Raw genomic sequence first — 20,630 nt, 5'->3', positions numbered from 1 at the left:
TCTCAACCTCAGGACAAAAGAGTGCCCTCCCACTTACCAACTCATCTGCCCGAAGCCGCTGGTCAGTAAGTGAGGGTTTGCTCCGCCCTCAATCATAATTACCGCCTGTGATTATTCAGTATCAGACTGGTAAAGAGATTTTCTCTACCGCTCTGATTCTGTAATGACAAAGCTGCTGCCCTATGCCATGACTACGACTAAACTAGTAGTAAGTATATGTATTAAACTATAGTAATGGAATGTTACTGTAAACTGTGTTTAGGACTTCTAAAATCACAAAAATTCGCGGAGAACTTTAAAATGTGTAACTTAACTTTTACAGTTATTTTGATAGTGCTTGCCAACTTCGAAGCGCTGTAAAATCTAGCAAAGTTATTGGAATTTAACAAATTTGTAGTAAAACTTATTCTACGTAAAACCCTCTATGATACTGCTTTGATGTCATTTTATTGTAATGTTACAAATAATGCCTGATAAACTTTTTTGTCAGGTTGCTAGTTTACGAGATGTAGTGTGAAAACTTTCCTTTCCTCCCCCCTTTATGCAAGATGAAGGCCGGGGGAAAAGGGTGGCGACCTCACAAGCGTAAACTTATAATATAAATATAATATATATAATATAAACTTTATATTAAATATAATATATATATATATTATATATAATATAAACTTATAATATATATAAAGCTTATATTTATCCTCCCAACCCATCAATAAAAATAAAATAGCGTCCTCTAATAAATGGACGCTAAGGCATAAACAATGTAATACTTCCATGGAATAAAAAATTATCATTACAATTACTTGTGGCTAAATCGTATACAAACATAATATTTAACTATGATAATCATGACTACCAATTATTTATCTATCCATTTTTAAATCATATCATTATTATATAAAACTCTTTTTTACACTCCTACTAGTCTATATCAGTTGTTTTCGGCATTTAACCAAATTATTCAATTATATCACTAAATAGATTACTTAGACAAATATAATATACAAACATATTCATATTTCTAAATGAATAACAAAATTATCCATACAACCAGTGTGACAAACACATAAAATTCCATCCTGTCTTCGCAATAGCTGCTACAAATTCCATAAATGGCTTTTTAATGGCAGAAGAGAGCTCATTAATTACTGTCTTTGAGATATTTTTATAAACGTCCTGAAAACCCGGTTAGAGTTGCCGTGTTTCCCTTAATGGGCTACAGGTTCCTGAACTCGGAACATTGCGAAATAGCCCATTGGAAACCGAGCAAAACGAGGTTAGGTACATAATGTGTTGTAGATGATTGAATCACTTTACTTCGATTCAAATACAAGGGAAAATTTAGAACATTTTGGAGGTATACATTTTAAAAATTTCATATAATAATACAGGAATTACTATTTGTTTATGTTAATGTTAAAGTTAGTTTCTCAAATTGTTTAAAATTTTTTTAGAACAAATTTAAAACGTTTTTTAAGAAACTTTTCATAATTTTTGCTTTGAAGATTTGATTTAAAATTTAATTTATTGATTTAATTTTTCGCCCAATTGCAGCTAGCACTACAGGTGGGGGACATTCGCTGGCCGTTCTTTGTTTGTATTTGTATATATCTGAGTCTCTGACAACGTAAGGTTATGCAGAAATAACGCGTTATAAGACTCTAATGATACCGATTCATACAAGGATCGTTTGACGAATTGTGCTCTTGTGCCATATATATTTGGCTTTTATAGACATATTTATCTATCTGTATAAAAGGTTAGACTAGAAGTTACACTATTTGTCAGCTAGGGTAACTACGCCAAACAGGAAAGGACTGAACTGAACTACCAACTAACAAGTCAATCTACTGAGTAAATCATTTGTTGTTTTTGAAACGATACGTTTAATTCTTCTTCTTCTTCTTCTTCCTACTTTATAAATAGACAAAATGCCTGTTTTACTTCGGTTTTTAGCCTCAATTGACGTTGTCTGACCATCCTTTCCTCGGCCGTCCCAATGATCTTCTTCCATTTGGCGATTTGTCTTTTGCTATTCGTACTATTCTATTTTCTGTCATTCTTTCGATGTGTTGATTCCATTTCACTTTTCTTCTTTTGGTTTACGCGTTTATTTCCTCTATACCACATCTCGCTCGTATTTCCTCACTTCTTACTCTGTCTTTTAGAGTTTGGTTTGTTATTTTTCGTAGGACTTTCATTTCTGTTGTTTCCAGTAGTCTTTGTGTTTTCGCCGTATCTGCTCCGCTGTTTCCGCTGTGTACGTCATTTTCGGTCTTATTGTCGATTTATATATCTTGATTTTCGTTTCGATACGTTTAATTAACAATACTATCTAATATTAATTAGATATTAGTATAATTAATATTACGATTAATTTTTTTACAAAATTGCCAAAGATATTAGTTGTTCTAATTTTTAAATAATATTTATTTGCCAAATGCCAAATAAAGTACCTAATTAGAAGTTATCTGAAAAATAAATTGTTTTTATTGTAGTCTGTTATGTTGTAGCTTATCACGATATTAAAAATGTAACCTATTTTATATATTGTTGTTTATGTGGGTGAGAGACTTAGATCCGGTATTAGAAAATTAAATAAAATCGAAGAGTTTGAAGTTTAATGTTTACAAAACTTAGTGTGCCTTTTTTAAGTTTAGAAACAAAAAGAAGTCGCACAAGACCAAATATGGAAAATACGGTGGAAGGGACAACAGTTCGTAGCCCAATTTAACCAATTTCGTCATGGCGACAGCGGAGGAAAAAGCCAGGGCGTTGTCATGGTGAAAGAGCACTTTTTTCTTTGCCAAATGGGGTCGTCTTTTCTGCAGTTCGACATCGAATCGGCATAACAGTTTAGCGTAGTAAAACCCTGTGACCGTTTTGCCCTTCTTCAGGTAGTCAATGTAGATCACCATGAATCCCAGAAAATGTTAGCCATCATCTTTCCGGTCGATAGGACTGTCTCCTCCTTCTTCTGCCGGGTGCTGTCCACTCTTTTGACTGTTCGTTAGTCTCTGGTGCGTACCAGTAAATCCATGTTATATTGACGTTTACGAAACCAAGTAGAAACTTTTTCGAATTACGCTTAAATTAGCGTCTAACACCTCAAGTGGTCTCATGGTTGCGATTGTTAGCCGGAGTGAGAAAACGCAATGCCCAAAATTTTATGCAGTATATGACATACGAGGTTTTTTGAAATGCCTACTATCCCAGCTATCTCGGGTATCTTCAGTCGGCGGTCTGTCAATACGAGATCGTGGATTTTTGTCACGTTATTCTTCGTGGTAGCCATTTTTGACGCTAAGAGGCGTGGCTTGTTAAAAACCGACGTGCAACCATGTTGAAACTCGTTAAACCAACTTTTGATAGTTACCATCAAAGGAGAAGAGTCATTGTACAAAGCGTCCAAGAGCTTTTTGGTCTTCCTGGGCGATTTCCCTTCCAAAAGTCAAAACAACTGCGAGTCCGATTCGGCTGAAATTTTATCATTAGCCATCTACGAGAATGTATTACACAATAGTAGATTTCCTTTTTGAGATGGTGCCATTGGACGATGAGGCTAAGTACTTATCGGACTGCCTACTTATATTAAAAATAGAGAATTTAATAAATCTCAAATATGTAAATACGCATGGAAAAATGAACATAGTGTTCAATGGGACGATGCAGGTATAGAAATAAAAGAAACATATTGTAAAAAGAAAAAAATCAAAGAAGTGGCTTTAGTTATGCTAAATGGGAATGGGAGCAATCGCGTCGCAAATTCCTTGGCAGAATGCAGTCGGTTGTGGTTACCCATATTAAAAGAGGAAGTCAATAAAAAGAAAATACAGTCTGTCCCTTCTTTCAGTGCGTCTCTAATTTTGACGTCATATAGGATTTTAAGAATGTCTAGAATTATTGCATGATATTTTAGTTAAACCTGACAGTTGCAAGATCGTAATCGGCTAAATGTGAAAAGGTTTTTTTTTTAAATATGGAATAAATAAAACAATTCATATTTTTTTTTTAATTTTCATATTATTAGAGGTCCCGTCCTGTATATAAATTTTAATTGCGCATTATATTGGAACGGCAGTCATAATTCCTATTCTATACATTCTAAGGAAAGTGGTGATTATTTATTACAAACACTATGGAATTGGAATATTTGTTTATTTAAAATAACGCTTCTTTCTAGAATCTTTTAAGAGTTGACTGCGAGATAAAAAATTTTACTGGCAATTGCAAGGCATCAAGGCATCAAGGCAAACATTCATGCGATAAAATAGCATCGATTGAAATCATTCATATTCGGATAAGTAATTTTCCGATAAGTTTCTGTGGCAGCCAATAGTTTAATTTTGTGAAGATTTATCATTAACTAGTGAAAATAGTTTAAATAGTGAAGCAGTTGATTTTTAAGTTAATCTACCAGTTCCGGTATGCAGATGAAATAGTGTTAATGGAGTTTAGTTAAAAAACAAGATACCGAATGTAAGTTTACCTCCTTTTTTTATGAATAACGAAAATGAATATTATATTTCAAACAATCCACAATCCGATTCAGAATCTGATTAATTAAAATCAATGATTACAGGGAATATGTAGCTGGCATTAATTATATCTTACATTTCAAGAAAATGTCGTGGTTCTAAAAAGAACCATTTAAATACATATAAATATCCATAACGGTAATAGTTTTAGATATTTTCTCAATATCATTCCTGAATCCACAATCTGTTTTAGTATTTGATTCGTTAACATCAATAATTATAGGAGATATGTGGCTGGCATCAATTATTTTTTTGGCTATCTTCCAGTATTCATTTGTGATATCTTCTGCATGTCTTACATATTCCTACCATTTTTCTGGTGTAACCTCAAATTGAACCACAATTATTATCCAATTATTGTCTACGAATTTTAGTACACTGGAATTACCTGTTCTAATGCTGCAGAACTTATTTTTGCATCATAATATCTTTTAGTCTCTGCAAACATTCTTATTTGGGTTAAACTGGCAATACTATGGAGGCAATCTCAATACTCTATGACCATGTTGAAATGCCAGTACATCTAATATGTAGAATAAAACAAATATAACCTTATTTATTAAATATCTCTTAATACAGACTTGAAAACTTTATCTGGTAAATGTTTTTTAACCATCTCCAATAATTCAAGTTTCATCATGGTTATTGAAACACGTATATCCCCCTTTTAACCATTCTACTAGAGTGTTTAGTCCAACTTGAATTTGGTATTTTTTCCACTATACTGGAGTGGTAAGGTGCATTGTCCATAATTATTAAAGACGGTTTTTCTAAATTTGGCAAAAGTTGGTATTCAAACCATTTTTTACAATTTTTTGCATTCATCAAATCATGATAATCTCCAGTTTTTTTCCACTTTTGAAAATTAGACTGCAATTATCAATAAATTCATTTTTATAATGGATTACAATATATCGTACACCTTCTCCGGTCCTTTCTAGCAGCATTAATGCTGCTATCTTGCCAACTCTTGCAGAATCCTCCCTTGCTATATATCCAGGTCTCATCCAAGAAAACAGGTTGTAACGGGTGTAAATCATGTTGATTTTTTTGTATACTTTTAAAAATTGTAGTCTTTTATATGCCTCATGTGATTGTTATATTAGATATTTTTGATTTGATATAGTCTAGTAGTCTCAGAGAACTATGTCCTTCAGTTTTTCTTGAAGGGTATGGAGGGTAACATGTTGGCCTAAAATGAACAAGAAAAAATGTAAAGACGCTAGTGATATTTCAGTAGGTTATGGCAAACTATATTTTGATACAAAACTTTACTAAACATTCGAGTTCTAATAACATGTTCATATTTATTGGTTAATGAAAGTGCTAGATTATCACATACTGAAGTACTCATTGCCACAGAATAGCTAGCATCTGCTTGAATGCCTTCATTTTGCCAATCGTCTTACTGTTGGTAACGAAACTCCTAACGCCTCGGCAACACACTAAAATGTAGAGTATTTAAAATACTATTAATATTTTTTAGAATAATTTAAAACTTACTTCACGAACGCCAGAAACTGGTAATGAAGTTGTCCCAGCCTCTTTTTTTAATTGAAAATAATTTAATAATTTTAATCTTAGTCTTTGTTTTTTCTCGGTATATCTCGGCATATTTAAAATATATTTATGACAATAAATACAAAATTAAATTTTCACTATAAAATGTCTGATAATACTAACCTGGAATGACAATTATCATTTTATCAGTTGACATTGTCACGATCGAGATCATCTGCCATGTCAAATCATATTTATGCGCATCATTAATTGGATATCTACCAATTGTATATCGGTAAGTAGAATTCGCTTTAATATGCAAATACCCGTGAACGATATATAATTTTCTAAGTTCTACTTATAATAATTACAGACTCACGTTTTTTCTGTCACTTCTAGCTTAAAGCGTTAGAGAGAATTCGATCAACTATGACGCACTGAAAGAAGGGTTTGGGACGAACTGTACCGCTATTAGTAAATCAGTAACATATCGAAGGATACATCATTTATGTTTTGTAAATAACATACATATAAAATCAGAGTTTTGTGTTTATTGAGAGTAAACTAAATGTAAGACCAAATACTTACCGTGTCGGGATAGTATTATGAGGTTTTTTCCCAGGTTTTTTTCTCAAGATTTACTATGGAATCACTAACAGGAGAATTTGACTGTCATTATTGCACGTTGTTGTCTTTTTAAAGGCGAATCACATGCTATGATTTTTCTGATGGATATTCTCAAGTTAAAGTTGATTTTATGTACAATAAAGTCGTCCTAGGGACACAACTCGGCAATATTGGCAATATTATTTTAAAGTCGTCTACTTTAAAATGTATTATATATATATATATATATATATATATATATATATATATATATATATATTTATGTCTAAATTGTCAATATGACTGAGTCAGATAAAATTAAGTTATTAAAAGAATTTTTCACCACGTAACAAAAAACAAAATTTGTTTAATTTGTTTGGTTAATGGTTTTGTTAATGGTATTATGGTTTTCCTCAATCTCAGGTGAACGTGTTCATTTCAGCAATTGAGTAATTTCGTTTACCCACAACACATTCTGGGTATTTCACTTCGGCCAATGTCCAAATAAAATGCCCACTCCGCGACGTGGGTAATTCATGTTGTCCACATCGCGAAGTGAGTAAAAATTTCAGACAATTATCCGAATTCGGAGTTTGAGCGTACCATATATATCAGTTTAGATCTGAATACACAATATATGGGGATGTTCTTAACCCAGACACGGCAGGGATATGGGTATGGTTTAATTAAATAAATACAATTGATAAATTTTTTGATTGAACACATATTAACGATCTTCTCTCTAGTGATATTTTTTACAAATTTTCTGTCCATCGGTTCCCTTTTTATTTATTATTCCTTGGAGATATCTATAGTTCTCACACTACTTTATTTTTTTATTTTAGTTATATTTTAACGTCAGATCTATTTATTTCTGAGGCCCGATTTTAGGTCAATTTTGTTTCCTATTTCAATTTTTGCATTATAATATTTTTAAAACACCGGAAAGTAGATATTCATAATTTTAATTTGATATCTAAAAGCACTTTACGGTAAGGATCAGTAGAAAAAATGAGAATAAAATCAATTATAAAACAATTAGTTTAACTAAATTATAAATCGTATTAATACTATGCAATATATTTTATATTTTTATTGATTAGCTGTCAGTAAAATATACGCTTGCAAAAATGTAGAGTCCACATTTAAAGTTAAATCCAAAACATTTTACCATAAACATAAATTCCTGCAAGTCGTAACCCTCGACAGGTTCTAAAATATCTAACATTCCCCCGCATTATATCGAATAGATCTTTTATGCTCGAAAGAATTTAAGCGGAGAGGGCACAAAATATTGCCCCAAATGCATACTAAATAATCAATTACTTTTCAGTAACGCCACCATTGCTTTGGAGCTCTCAAATAATAGTTGCTATGCTATTATAGCGGGTAACAAAAGCACGCTGAAATTGTGCTGAAATTGCGGAACGGCGTCTATTGTTACTTCTTAGGACGCCGCAAGTTGCAGGTTTAAAGAGAACAACTGAGGAATTCCGTTGATCTCGAAACATCAATCATTATATGACAGGGTTGGGTTTGCTCGTTTACAAACATTGTAATCCTATAAAATGAATCAGAGATTTAGATGATACAAACTAAACATGAAGCTCTTTTTTCCTTATTCTTCTGATTCTTACTTCTCTTAGTCTTATGTCCGTGTCAGACGGTCAAATATTTGATCAAACTAGTTTGACCAAACCAAAAAATTGACAGCATATGATGTCACATGCTGAGTTTGATCTTCTATTTGTCAAGGTCAGTTTGATCAAACTTTAATTTTGATCGATCGAGAAATATTTGAGACAAATGAAAATCAGCAGTTAGGCATAACATGAAATTCATTTTCTTTTTTTCTTTGGTTGATAATTTGTGGTTTATTTGTCTTTCTATTTTGTTATAAAATAAAAATAAAATTTTAAAATTTCTTGGAGACTGGAATAAGTTTCTACATAATTGATTTATATCGAGAAAGAAGCTGTTAATCTCGAGCATGCACATTATTATAAAAAAATCCTTTTAGTCTTTTTATTTTTATTGTGGATAAAAAAATTGAATTGTAATTAAAGCACAAGCAACTAAAACATAGGCAAAAAAGACGATTAATTTCATCAACATACGTCAATTTGATCAAATTTGAATGATCGTGTGACAGGTAGATTTTTAAAATTTGAACAAACTTTAATTATGAATGAACTGAGTCATTACGTCAGTTTGCTCAAACTAGTTTGATCAAATATTTGACCGTCTGACACGGACTTTGCTGTTCTTTATATTTATATATCCCTGATCATTCTTCTGGTTATTCCTTGACTTTAGAAAATATCTGCTTACCATTTTTAAGGTCTTTCAGTGGATCTTCCTTTAACTGGGGATTTATCTTTTGGTTTCTTAACTAATTCCCCTTAGTCCTTCAATTAATGGAATGGTTTTATGCAATTTTTCTGTTTCACCTTGATTGATCCACCTTTCAATCTTGTACTACTACTTGAACTACTTGTACTGTCAACTTTCAGATTATATACATTTTCTGATCTTCCAAACCTTAGAAGACATTTTATGATATTTCTATGACGTCTAGAATATTCTAGTTTTCGTTTTTCATTTTCATCATAGGACTTTTTATATATGGAATATATCTTCCAAAACAGAACTCTTGCATCCCTGCTCCTTCTTATATAGTTATTTGCCTCAAATAACTGGGCTATCCGGGACCAACTGAAGCCAACATAGTGGATCAGTTTGATGGTATGGAGCAAATCTCTGGATGTGAACTACTTTGGGTTTACTTCTAGCCGAAAACTAGATGCGGTAGCTTAGATAATTTATTTTCTGCAGGATGTTGTAGGTCCTTCCAGTATTGTGAAAGTTTTGGACAAAGTCCTTTCTTACGTTTTGGATTGTGTAACCATACTGGGTCACCTGTTTCGAAAAATGTTTCGGTAGCATGCATGTGTAGACCTGGCATTGGCATTATTTTTCAAATTTTCGATGAACTTTCATCTTCACAAGGGAGACAATCTTCCAAAGTAAGCTCATGAAGAAGCTTTATTTTCTTCCGGTGATCATCACGGATGGAGAATAATACTTCATATTCGGAACATCTGTAGGCTAGCAGAAATAGAGGAAATAAATTATGCCAATCCAATCTTTTTAATTATTATCGAAAATTGAAAAAAATAGTTCTATTATATCTTTTGGTCATTCCATCTGATTACAGAGGGAGAGTGCGAGTTTTCTTAATCATTATCTTTTTGCCATAATTCTAATTCACAATTTCAGCCTTGATTTGAATGTATCTCTAAAGGAACTCCATGTCTTTATAAGAGTTGTATTATGTAAGCTTTTTGATTACGAATATGTGCAATTTCAGATTATTTTAAAAAATAGTTCATTGAAACCATCAAGGGCTTGTTTCGTGTCCCTATCATTGGAAGTGGACAAAAAATATCTATCGCAATTCGTTTAAAAGGCTATCCGAAAAGATATTCTGCCGTTTTATCAAACATTTTTGATCTTGAACCTCTTCTACATTTACATAAATCACATTTCTTGCACCAGTTAAATTTATCTATCTTTTGACTTGGAAATATCCTCCTGAAATGCTGCTATAAAGTTTTTACACAGAGCAAACTAAATGTAAGACCAAATACTCACCATATCGGGATAGTATTAGGAGGTTTTTTTTTCTGGTTTTTCCCTCATGATGTACTATGATGGAATCATTAACAGGGGAATTTTACTGGCATCATGGTATATGGTTGTCTTTTTAAAGACGAATTTATATAGACAGTCGCACATATATATATATATATATATATATATATATATATATATATATATATATATATATACATATATATATATATATATATATATATATATATATATATATATATATATATATATACATATATATATATATATATATATATATATATATATATATATATATATATATATATATACATATATATATATATATATATATATATATATATACATATATATATATATATATATTATTATTATATTATATATATATTTATATATTGTACCGAAATATTTCCGCGGTTGGTACAATTAAACCTAGAGCTAAGATTAATACTATTATAAAAATTAATATTAAACTCACCAGTCTTCCGGGTTAAACCGCATTGATTTTAATTTGCACGTAGCTTTCGACATCCTCTCTTATGTCTTCTTCAGGACTTCCTAAGTCTCAATCTCCCATGCCCCCAGACACTACTACACTAATCAATAATTAATATCAATAGTAAACAATGATCAATGAACACAAGAATGATCAATAGTAGTGAAGTTGTTATTGATCAGTCTAGTAGTATCTGGGGGCTCGAGAGACTGAGACCTCGGAAGCCCTGAAAAAGACATCAGAAAGGATGTCGAAAGCTCGGCTCAATGAAAATCAACGCAGTTCGACCCGAAAGACTGGTGAGTTTAATATTAATTTTTATAATAATATAAATCTTAGCACTAGGTGTAATTAAACACACCAGTCTTCCAGGTTAAACAGCATTGGTTTTCATTTGCGCCTAGCTTTTGACATCCTCTCTTATGTCTTCTTCAGAACTTCCGAAGTCTCAATCTCCCGAGCCCCCAGACACTACTACACTAATCAATAATCAATATCAATAGTAAACAATGATCAATATACAAAATCATGATCAATAGTAGTGAAGTTATTATTGATCAGTGTCATTATAGTAGTAATATGCTATCATAAACTTTTTTCAGATATTTCCAATATTTTGTTTGTTTTAAATTTCTGGCTCGCACGCAAGAACTTATATTCCTGGCAGTTGGTTAATAGTATTTTTAAACAAAGAGTTTGTCGAGATCTTCCTACACGGAAATCACTTTGCTCCTCCTTATACGTACGTTGATTCTGTATTCGGTCTTTTATAAGCTTATTGTAAAATCTAAGACAGAGTTTGTTACACTACTTATTCCTCTATAGATGGAGCACTTACTTCTGTCACCTTTGTTTAATATTTGATACGTATACTGAAGCAATTAAAAACAAAGAGAAACGTGGTCGTAGCAATTCTGGTACCTGTTCTAAAATTTTCATGAAGTTGGGGTATAAATTCTACTACATTGCTATGAGTAGTTTCTTTTCTCTTAAATATATTTCTTTTAATATAACCATATCTCTATTTTTATTTTAGTATAAAATGAATAATTAATCTCATTAATACGCCGACCTTCATAAATCTCCTCATTACATGTCTATGTCTTTTTAGAGACAAACAAATTTTAAACATAGTTCTTGGCGAATTTACTAGATTCTGCTAATAAATCGTCTGGCAACATGTTGCATGTGATAGATATAAAACTGCAACCACACAATATAGCTACCAGTCCTCGAATAAAACATACTGAGAATCTCTTCCTTTTCAACCTAGTTGTGAAACGATTTATATCATGGTTACCTCGGATAAAGTATGTACATATTATTACAGCAAATTATATACAGTTATATCATGAACTACGAATAATAGAAACAATTTAATAACGCACAAAACATTCACGTATAAAAATTAAAAAGAATTGACTATTTGGTAAGGAGTAAACATATTTTTATGTACACATCTAAAGATGATGCTTAGGTATTCCATTGCAGGGGTGGCCAAGCGCCTTGATATTATGAGCCATTTTTCAAAACTTAAAATTTTTCGCGAGCCGCAATTAAATACGTATTAATTGGAAACATAAATAAAAGTACAAAATTTGTACTTTTTCTTTTTAGTAATTAGATGCTAATTAGTTAATACTGATGGGTGTTTGGATTTCACGAATTTTAAAGTGAAATAAAATGATTAGCTTAAGTACGTTATTCCGAAAATGGAAATAATTGGACAATCAGTCTTTTTTAGTGTAGACTTATATTTTTTGTAGAGTTTGATCTTATTTCATCTTTATTAATTCTAATTGACGGGCTTAAAAGGTAAAGGTGCTATGTTACAAATAACCTAGCTTAAAGTTTATTGCATTTTCAAAATAACATGTTCAAAAGACTCAAATTTTGAATCTACAATATTTTAGATATCGAAAGTTCTCGAAAGCAAACATTTTTCGAAAATATACATTTTACTCTTAAAAAAATAAAAATATGTACATAGCACCTTTGACCACCAACTTATTATGTTGTAGGCTACATGAAAACAAGTACATGGCGCTATGTGTAAATCAGAACATAAACCAAAGTAACACTTTAAAGCTATATTTTATTTAAAACAAATCAAAATTTCGTTCTGTTAGTCAATGCAAATATAGAACACAAACATGTAAGAATGTAAGACGCTACCCTTTTTAATTGCCTTGCAAAATTGCTTCGTAATACCATCCGTTTGATGTCTTCTTTTTTCTCTGCAGATAAGCTGCCAATCTTCATGTTTACCCATAGAACTAAAAACTTTGGGGATATAACACACATAGTTTTGTTTGTCTTAGGGGTAGACCTATAACGTTGAATGTCCAGTGTCTTGAACGGCATATTGTGGTATTTTTTTTTTAATTATATGCAGGCCGAGGTTGTAAAATCATATCTGTCTTTTATAAAAAGCTTTTGATGTGAAAAAACGAGGCAATAGTATAGTCTGTTGCAGAAACATATTATCATATACAACATCTGCAACATTGGCACTTTCCCTGTCAGCTTTTTGAGACTCAATGCAGATTTATAAAAATCATCATAGTCTTCTGAACATTTCTTACTATCACATTTTTTACATGCATCACTCTTAGGTTGTCCAATGGATACATTTAACTCATTTTCATAAATAAATATGTACATGGACTCTTTGACTAAAAATTTGTCTTGGTTGGTCTGCATAGAAACTTGGTCTAGTCTGCATTACTCAATATAAAGCTTATATATTTTAGGTACCGACAACAACGGTGATAAATATTTTTGATAGGATTTTTAGCTCTAGAATAATGAGACAACCCAGAAGGAAACGAAGCAATATTCCGTAATATATTTTTTTACATCTTGATCGAAATTAGTATGCCTCTTGTTACGCTTGCCCCGTCTGTCTAAGTCCGGCGCTGACAAACCTTTTTTTATTTGGTTTTGGATAAGAGATATTTCGTTTCGACTTATTTGGTACAATAACGTTAGGGCTGATTTGCACCAAGGACTACGACTGTCTGAATACAAAATAAAGAGAAGTCAGCTACTTCATTGGTTTATTAAATACGATTTGCTTTATTTTTTAATTTTTAAAAGCTTAAGTTCACTACAACTATAATGAAAAAGGTTATAAGTAAACGCCTACAATATTAGATTACTATACTTACAAAATAATTTGTAGTCTTTCGGATGTTAAAGAAACTGTAAAGCTATTCAACATATAGAGCAAATATCTTAATAAAAAACATAACTAACTACAAAACACTAAAATTCATTACTCTATTTTTCCGGTGAATATAAATTTTACCGACGGCTTCATTTGGTTTTCTTGTGGTGACAACTAAAAAGGGACTGTGTCTCGCTTGTATAGAAAATAGAAGCATTAGCACATGTCTTTATTCTATTTCTTAGTGGGTGATTGTACCTGAGCGAAATTGTTGGAAAGGAATTGGTAAAAAAAATATACGGATTTCGTGGAACAATTTGCTAGAAGGGAGCTTGTGAATGGCGGAATATATCCGACTATTAGTTGAGCTTGGATATGGAGATGGATGTGATGTGATATTTAAGAATATGGCACATTTCTAGAAGGGTTCTCTCATGATAATTTAGTTGTTTGGCCAGTATTTTGAAGTTACTAAAGTCGATTTCATGTTTGGTTAAGATGGCATGTTGTGCTAAGGTACAAGAAGTATTCTACATGCTAATGTCGCTTTTATGAGAAGGTAGAGGAGCTTGAAGAAAGCTTCTGGTCTGGCCAATGTAGCATGAGTTACACTCTGAATAGGGTATGTGATAGACAATATTAGTATGTTCAAAAGGGGTCAACGGAATTTTGGTCTTCGAAAACAACTTTTCCATAGTTCCGGTTTTTTTTAAAGATATTGTGTGGAAAACTAACCACCCCAGAACAATCCACAAAATACGTTTCTCTCCCGTACTTTCCACAAATCACTAATAAACTCACGAAACTCTTCAGACACTTACCCGTCACAATAGCCCTAAAAAACACCAGAACTGTAGAACAGTTGTTTTCGAAGACCAAAACTCCATTAACCTCTATTTAACATACTAATGTTGTCTATCACATACCCTATGTAGATTGTAACTGCTGCTACAGAGAAAGTTGACAATTCAATAACAATAGTATTTTAAAGTTTATATTTGGTATTGTATTCTAGTATTGTAAACAAGTTGGTGTTAAACAAAGTTATTTTTAAGAAGTGTAATGTAAAGTGTCATGTAAGACACAGCATTATTCAACCAATCACAACCAAGCTGAACAGAAGCATAATTTATACCTATTCTTTGCTATTTAGTTTTTAAATAAAACAAAAAATTGATATGTCATATATTAAACACTATATTTTTTAATTATTTGTCAGAAAAAGAAGAAATTGTAGATTTCAAATCATATTTTTGTGAATTTTTAATTTTATAAAATAACTGCCTAGTATTTTGGAAAGGAGTCATGAAAATTTGAAATTATGGTTGTACAGGTAAAGTATCAGCTTGATTTAACAGCATTTGGCACAGTTCCAAATTACTACATAAACATTGAGAATTAATGGATTTTAATCTCATTTGCCGGATAGACTAAACTTGTCATTTCAGTTCAGTTTATTATCCAATATATATCACGACAACGTTTACAAAATAATGTTTTGTAAAATTTGGTGTGTTACATTGTGTTTTGCTGTTTAAATATAATCCACTCTATAATTCTCGGGTGATGCCTAACTGGCTAATTAGACCCAGTGTCGGAACGTCTTTGTTTTCACTTTATTTCGTCAATTTATATAATTAAGATTACGTTTAAATGATATTGATGATATCTGTGTATACAGTATTATCTCTATATCACCGCTCTACATCCTTTTTAATTTTTCCTTCGTTTCGTAAGCCAAATCTTACTAATTTTAGGTTGAGAAAAAACAATGACAACATGGTGAAAATCATGTTAGCTTTATTTTTTATGACATGCAATAGATAAACCATGTTACCTTTATACATAGATAGATAATATTTTATATGGTAAACTACTAAGAGACTATTTGAATTACCTTTAATAAGGGCTATATTCCAAGTGTTCTAAATTAATTATTTTGCTCAATGTTAGAGACTAGGGTCTTATACTGACAACCGTCTTAAGTTGTAGACATTTATTAAGAGCGATTGGGCGGTTCCACTGTTTACAAGTTATATAGCATCATCAGGCCCTAAAGAAAATAAAGGCTGAAATAGATGATGTATGTAAGCCAATATGTATACAACCAAAAAAATTTCTTAAACGTAGTAATAAGAATATATATAGTCAACAGTCAGTTATATAAAAATATAAAAAATATAAAAGGTAGTCAGCAATATAAAGGGTGATTCATTTAGAGGTACTTTTTTCAACAAGAAAAAACATGACTACGATTAAGTTGGTTCATTCTGAAGTTCCAATTCTCGATAACTCGTTCCAGCATTTCGATTGGTATTTCACAAATGACTCGAGTAATATTGGCCTCTAATGCCTCAATCGTGTTTGGTTTATTCATGTAGACTTTGGACTTAGGTAGCCCCAAAAAAAGGGTCTAGATGTCAGATGTCACAGGATTTAAGCGGCCAATTCATTGGTCCAAAGATTGCAATAATTTGTTCACCGAATCGTTCTCGCAGCGAAGCCATGCTTTCACGAGCTGTACGGCAAGTGGCGCCATCTTGTTGTTTTTTCAAGGTGTAATGGCAACTCTTGAACCTCTTCATCATTATTTATCATCCCAAATACTGTTACTTTGTTTATTAAGGTGCCCATTAAGCCGAAAATTGGCCTCATCTGAAAACAAAATTTTTCTCGAAAATCCAATCCAATAATAAAAACTGGGTTTCAAACTTACTAATCGTAAAGCCAATTGTACATTTGGCAGGCCGATTATGTGGACCATAAATTGCTCTACGCGCACGAAACACATTCCTCACAGAACTCCCATTTTCAAAATACAACCTAATAATTTCTAGACGCTGTGCCGGGCTAAGTATTTCCATCATGAAATAACAAACAATACTAAACAAAAGCTAAATGTCACTTTGACAGTATTGCATGCACCATCTCCAATCAAATCCCTACCAAAAAAACTACCTCTAAATGAATCACTCTATACAATATCAATTGACACCAAAATATAGTATAAAAGTCTAGGATAAAATCGATACAACCGTAGTTAGCTTTATAATAAGAAGTGTGTTTTAAAAAACCAGCTTCAATGTGATGTTATCTGGTATAGTTGCCTAGTTGTTTATATATTTCTAATACAAAAATATAATGGTAATTCCTTATACTAATATGTATATGGGTTATATATATATATATATATATATATATATATATATATATATATATATATATATATATATATATATATATATAACTATATATAAAATATATATGTATATATATATATATATATATATATATATATATATATGTATATATATATATATATATATATATGTATATATATATATATATATATATATATATATATATATATATATATATATATATATTTGCAAAATTGGCATTCTATGGGCTTTTAAAAGAAGAACTCAGCTTTTATACGTGCGATTAACTTTCCCAAACTCTTCAATTGAAAGATAATTTTTTTAGCCTTAAAAACTTTGCATAATTACTTCTTTGTTAACAAAAAAAAGTTGTAACAATTATTCATTAAAAGTTTCATTAAAAAGTTGCAAAGTGATTTGTTTTTAAGAAATTTAAACAAAATTAAGCTGTTTTACCCTTAAAAAGTTTAAATAATTACTTTATTTTAATTAATAAACAATTTATAACAATTTAACTTTAAACATTTTTATAAATTCAAACAAAATTAAGCTAAAAACTTTTAAAATCTGGTTATAGAACAACTCAAAATGAATAGTTTAAGGTTTGGTAAACGTTTCTATATTAATTTTTGACCAAGATATGGAACTTTTAATAACGCGCTCTTAGGGTGCGTTCATAACGGAGACCATCGCATCGTATCCTCGCCTAGATCATAGCAGTGACAGTGAACGCTCGCATTTAAAATAATGCATTTATTTTACCTGGCGATCGATACGATAGTCGGAGCGAGGGTCGGTGGTCGGCGTCTCGTAGTGTAGATCGTAGAGTACTAGGGTCGAGGGTCGAAAAAATACTATAGTCCAAGTCTATAGTCCGATACCTGGCTCGAGACTGGATGCTGCGCTTTGACAGTTAACGCTATCATTTTTAAAATAATGCATTTATTTTACCTGGTGATGATAACATGATACCATCCTATGGTCCGAGCGAGGGTCGGCGCCTCGTTATAAGCGCGTACTTAGGCGGACGGTCAGCTTGATAAATTTTCAGTATCTCGGTAAAAAATTATCATAGAAACATTTACCAAAGCTTTAAATGTTCGTTTTGAATTGTTCTATAACTTCCATTAACCAAACTGCCAACGTTTATGGCTCAATTTTGTTTAAAACTCTTATAAACAAATCAATTCACCACTCTTTACGAAAAATTTAATTATAATCTGCTATAACTTTACAAAAATTATAAACTGAATCTACATGGATTTTACGTATATATTGGTTTTTATTCGCTGTGAGCTGATTGTGTGTCTTAGAGTGCGTTATTAAAAGTTCATACCATGGTCAAAAATTAACATGGAAATATTTACTAAAGCTTAAAATGTTTGTTTTAAATTGCTCTATAACTTCTATTAGCCAGATTTTCAAAATTTATAGCTTAATTTTATTTAAGTTTATTATAAACAAATTACTTTCCAACTTTTTAGTGAACTTTTTAATGTTTAATTATTAGAAATTTTTTATTAATAAAGATAAAGTCATTTGCAAAGTTAATTTTAACGCTAAAACAATTAGCTTTAAAATAAAATTTGGTTGGATGTTTTTCGTACTTATTAAAGCTGAGTTATATTTAGAAAACGCCCCATCGAATGCCTATTTTGTAATTGTTTTTCATGAAATTTGTTATAAATTTGGTTCTGATAATCGGATCTAAGTTAACTAAACGCCGTTTTGTTAACTGCCAAAAAAATATGCAGAAAATTCAAAAAACGCATTAAAATAAAAAAAAAGAAAAAAAGCATAAAAAATTGGTGTCAAAAGACTTATTTTTGCATATTTTGTTCACCTATAAATAGAAATATGCCTGCCTTTATTATTTATCATAAGCTTTATACTTAGAAACCCTGACTCTAGGAATTAGTATATTCCCTATGCGATATAATTTATTTTAATACGACAATAATTTATATTTATTATTCTATCATACATTTTTATTATTAAATTATACCATTTATTTGTTTCAGCAACTGGATTTGACCCGACTAAACCATTTTACATTCCGAATCAATCCATAGACCTGCTGGTTGCTCTGGGAGAATACAACAAGAGTTGGTTGGGAGTGGAAAGGATAGACAGTCCGGCCCCCCTCGACCTGATCAACACCTTCACGCATACAAGGTTGGCCTATGTATTAGAAGGTAATTTTTATTGAAAACACAAAAAAGTTTAGTATATATTTTTAATATGTATGTGTACAATGTAAGAAAGACTATATCTTTTTATATTCTATACATTATAGGATCACAATTGTATTACAAAAGTAAAAAAAAATAAAATGATTAAATAACGATTAAATTTAAGTAAAATATTATATTTATGTAAAATTCTAAAACAATTGATGGTAATGAAAATTCCATTTTACATTTGATTATGACATTTCGATTTCCAATCCGAAATTCGTTTTCAAAACAGTTTTTTGAATTAGGGAATTATGTTAATTTATAATATTTATTAAATGGCGCTTTGTGATAGCCAATTTGATAGTTGGCCTCGATCTTATAGGCAAATAGACTTGTTTTGAGTTGAAATTCTAAGGGTAATGTTGTTCCCTCGGCTTTATATAAAATTTTAATTTTTATGTGTTTATAAATTTCAGTATTGATAACCAAAGCCTGTTATTTTCTGTTGTTGAGTTTGCTACAGATTTCCGCGGTTATTACAATTAAACCTACAGCAACGATTAATACTATTACAAGAATTAATATTAAACTCAACAGGTATTCCGGGTTAAACCGCGTTTATTATCACTGCGCCAAATTTTCGACGTCCTCTACGATGTCTTCTTCAGGGCTTTCGAGGTCTTAGTCTCCCGAGCCCCCAGACACTACTACACTCGTCACTAATCAATGAATTACTGCTATGGCAAATAGCGAACGGTTTATTTATACCGCCGACGATAATGTGGTTTGGGTAGATGTTGGCGTGGAAAGGGTTGGCGCGAACATTTCTGATGGATGGATGTTGATTGAAGAGTGGAACGGATATACTTTCTTTATGAGAGGTCGCCATGTCGAGGGTAATCGGATGCCGTTTTCTCTCTCATTCGCCCAAAGTTTAAAGGATGAGCAATCTTCTTCTTAGGATGCCTGCCCGTTCCGAACGTTGGCGATCATTCTGGCTATGATGACTTTGTTGGTTGCTATATGAAATAGCTGTGTTGAGGTCTTTCTATACCATGCTCAGTTTAGCAAGCCAGGATAATACTTTTTTTCCTCGGCCCTTTTTCCTTCAATTTTACCTTACAAAATGCATTAGATTAGCTTATATCTGCCTTGATTTCTCATTATATGTCTCAAATACTGCAGCTTATGGCCCTTCACGATGTTGACCAAATACGCGGTTGTGTTCATCCTCCGTAGTACTTCTTCATTGGTGATTGTGTCTATCCACGGTATCTTCAAGATCCTTCTGTATAACCATAGATTTAATAGAGTTTCCGCCTTAAATGT

The 20,630-nt window shown here is 31.5% G+C and overlaps 1 protein-coding gene across 2 annotated transcripts in view; it reads left to right on the top strand.

The window, feature by feature from the left end:
- Positions 1-20,630, top strand: part of LOC140438361 (protein kinase C-binding protein NELL2a-like) — a 348,749-nt gene that overhangs the window by 220,289 nt on the left and 107,830 nt on the right. For both annotated transcript variants that reach the window (XM_072528035.1, XM_072528034.1), the window contains exon 2: positions 19,146-19,319. In XM_072528035.1, coding sequence (XP_072384136.1) covers positions 19,146-19,319 — 174 coding nt within the window. The remainder of the gene's footprint in view (positions 1-19,145; positions 19,320-20,630) is intronic.

This window comes from Diabrotica undecimpunctata, chromosome 4 (genome assembly GCF_040954645.1).
Source record: "Diabrotica undecimpunctata isolate CICGRU chromosome 4, icDiaUnde3, whole genome shotgun sequence".
Taxonomy (NCBI): Eukaryota; Metazoa; Arthropoda; class Insecta; order Coleoptera; family Chrysomelidae; genus Diabrotica; species Diabrotica undecimpunctata.
Note: the sequence above shows the minus strand (reverse complement) of the source record. Positions and strands in the feature narration are given on the sequence as shown.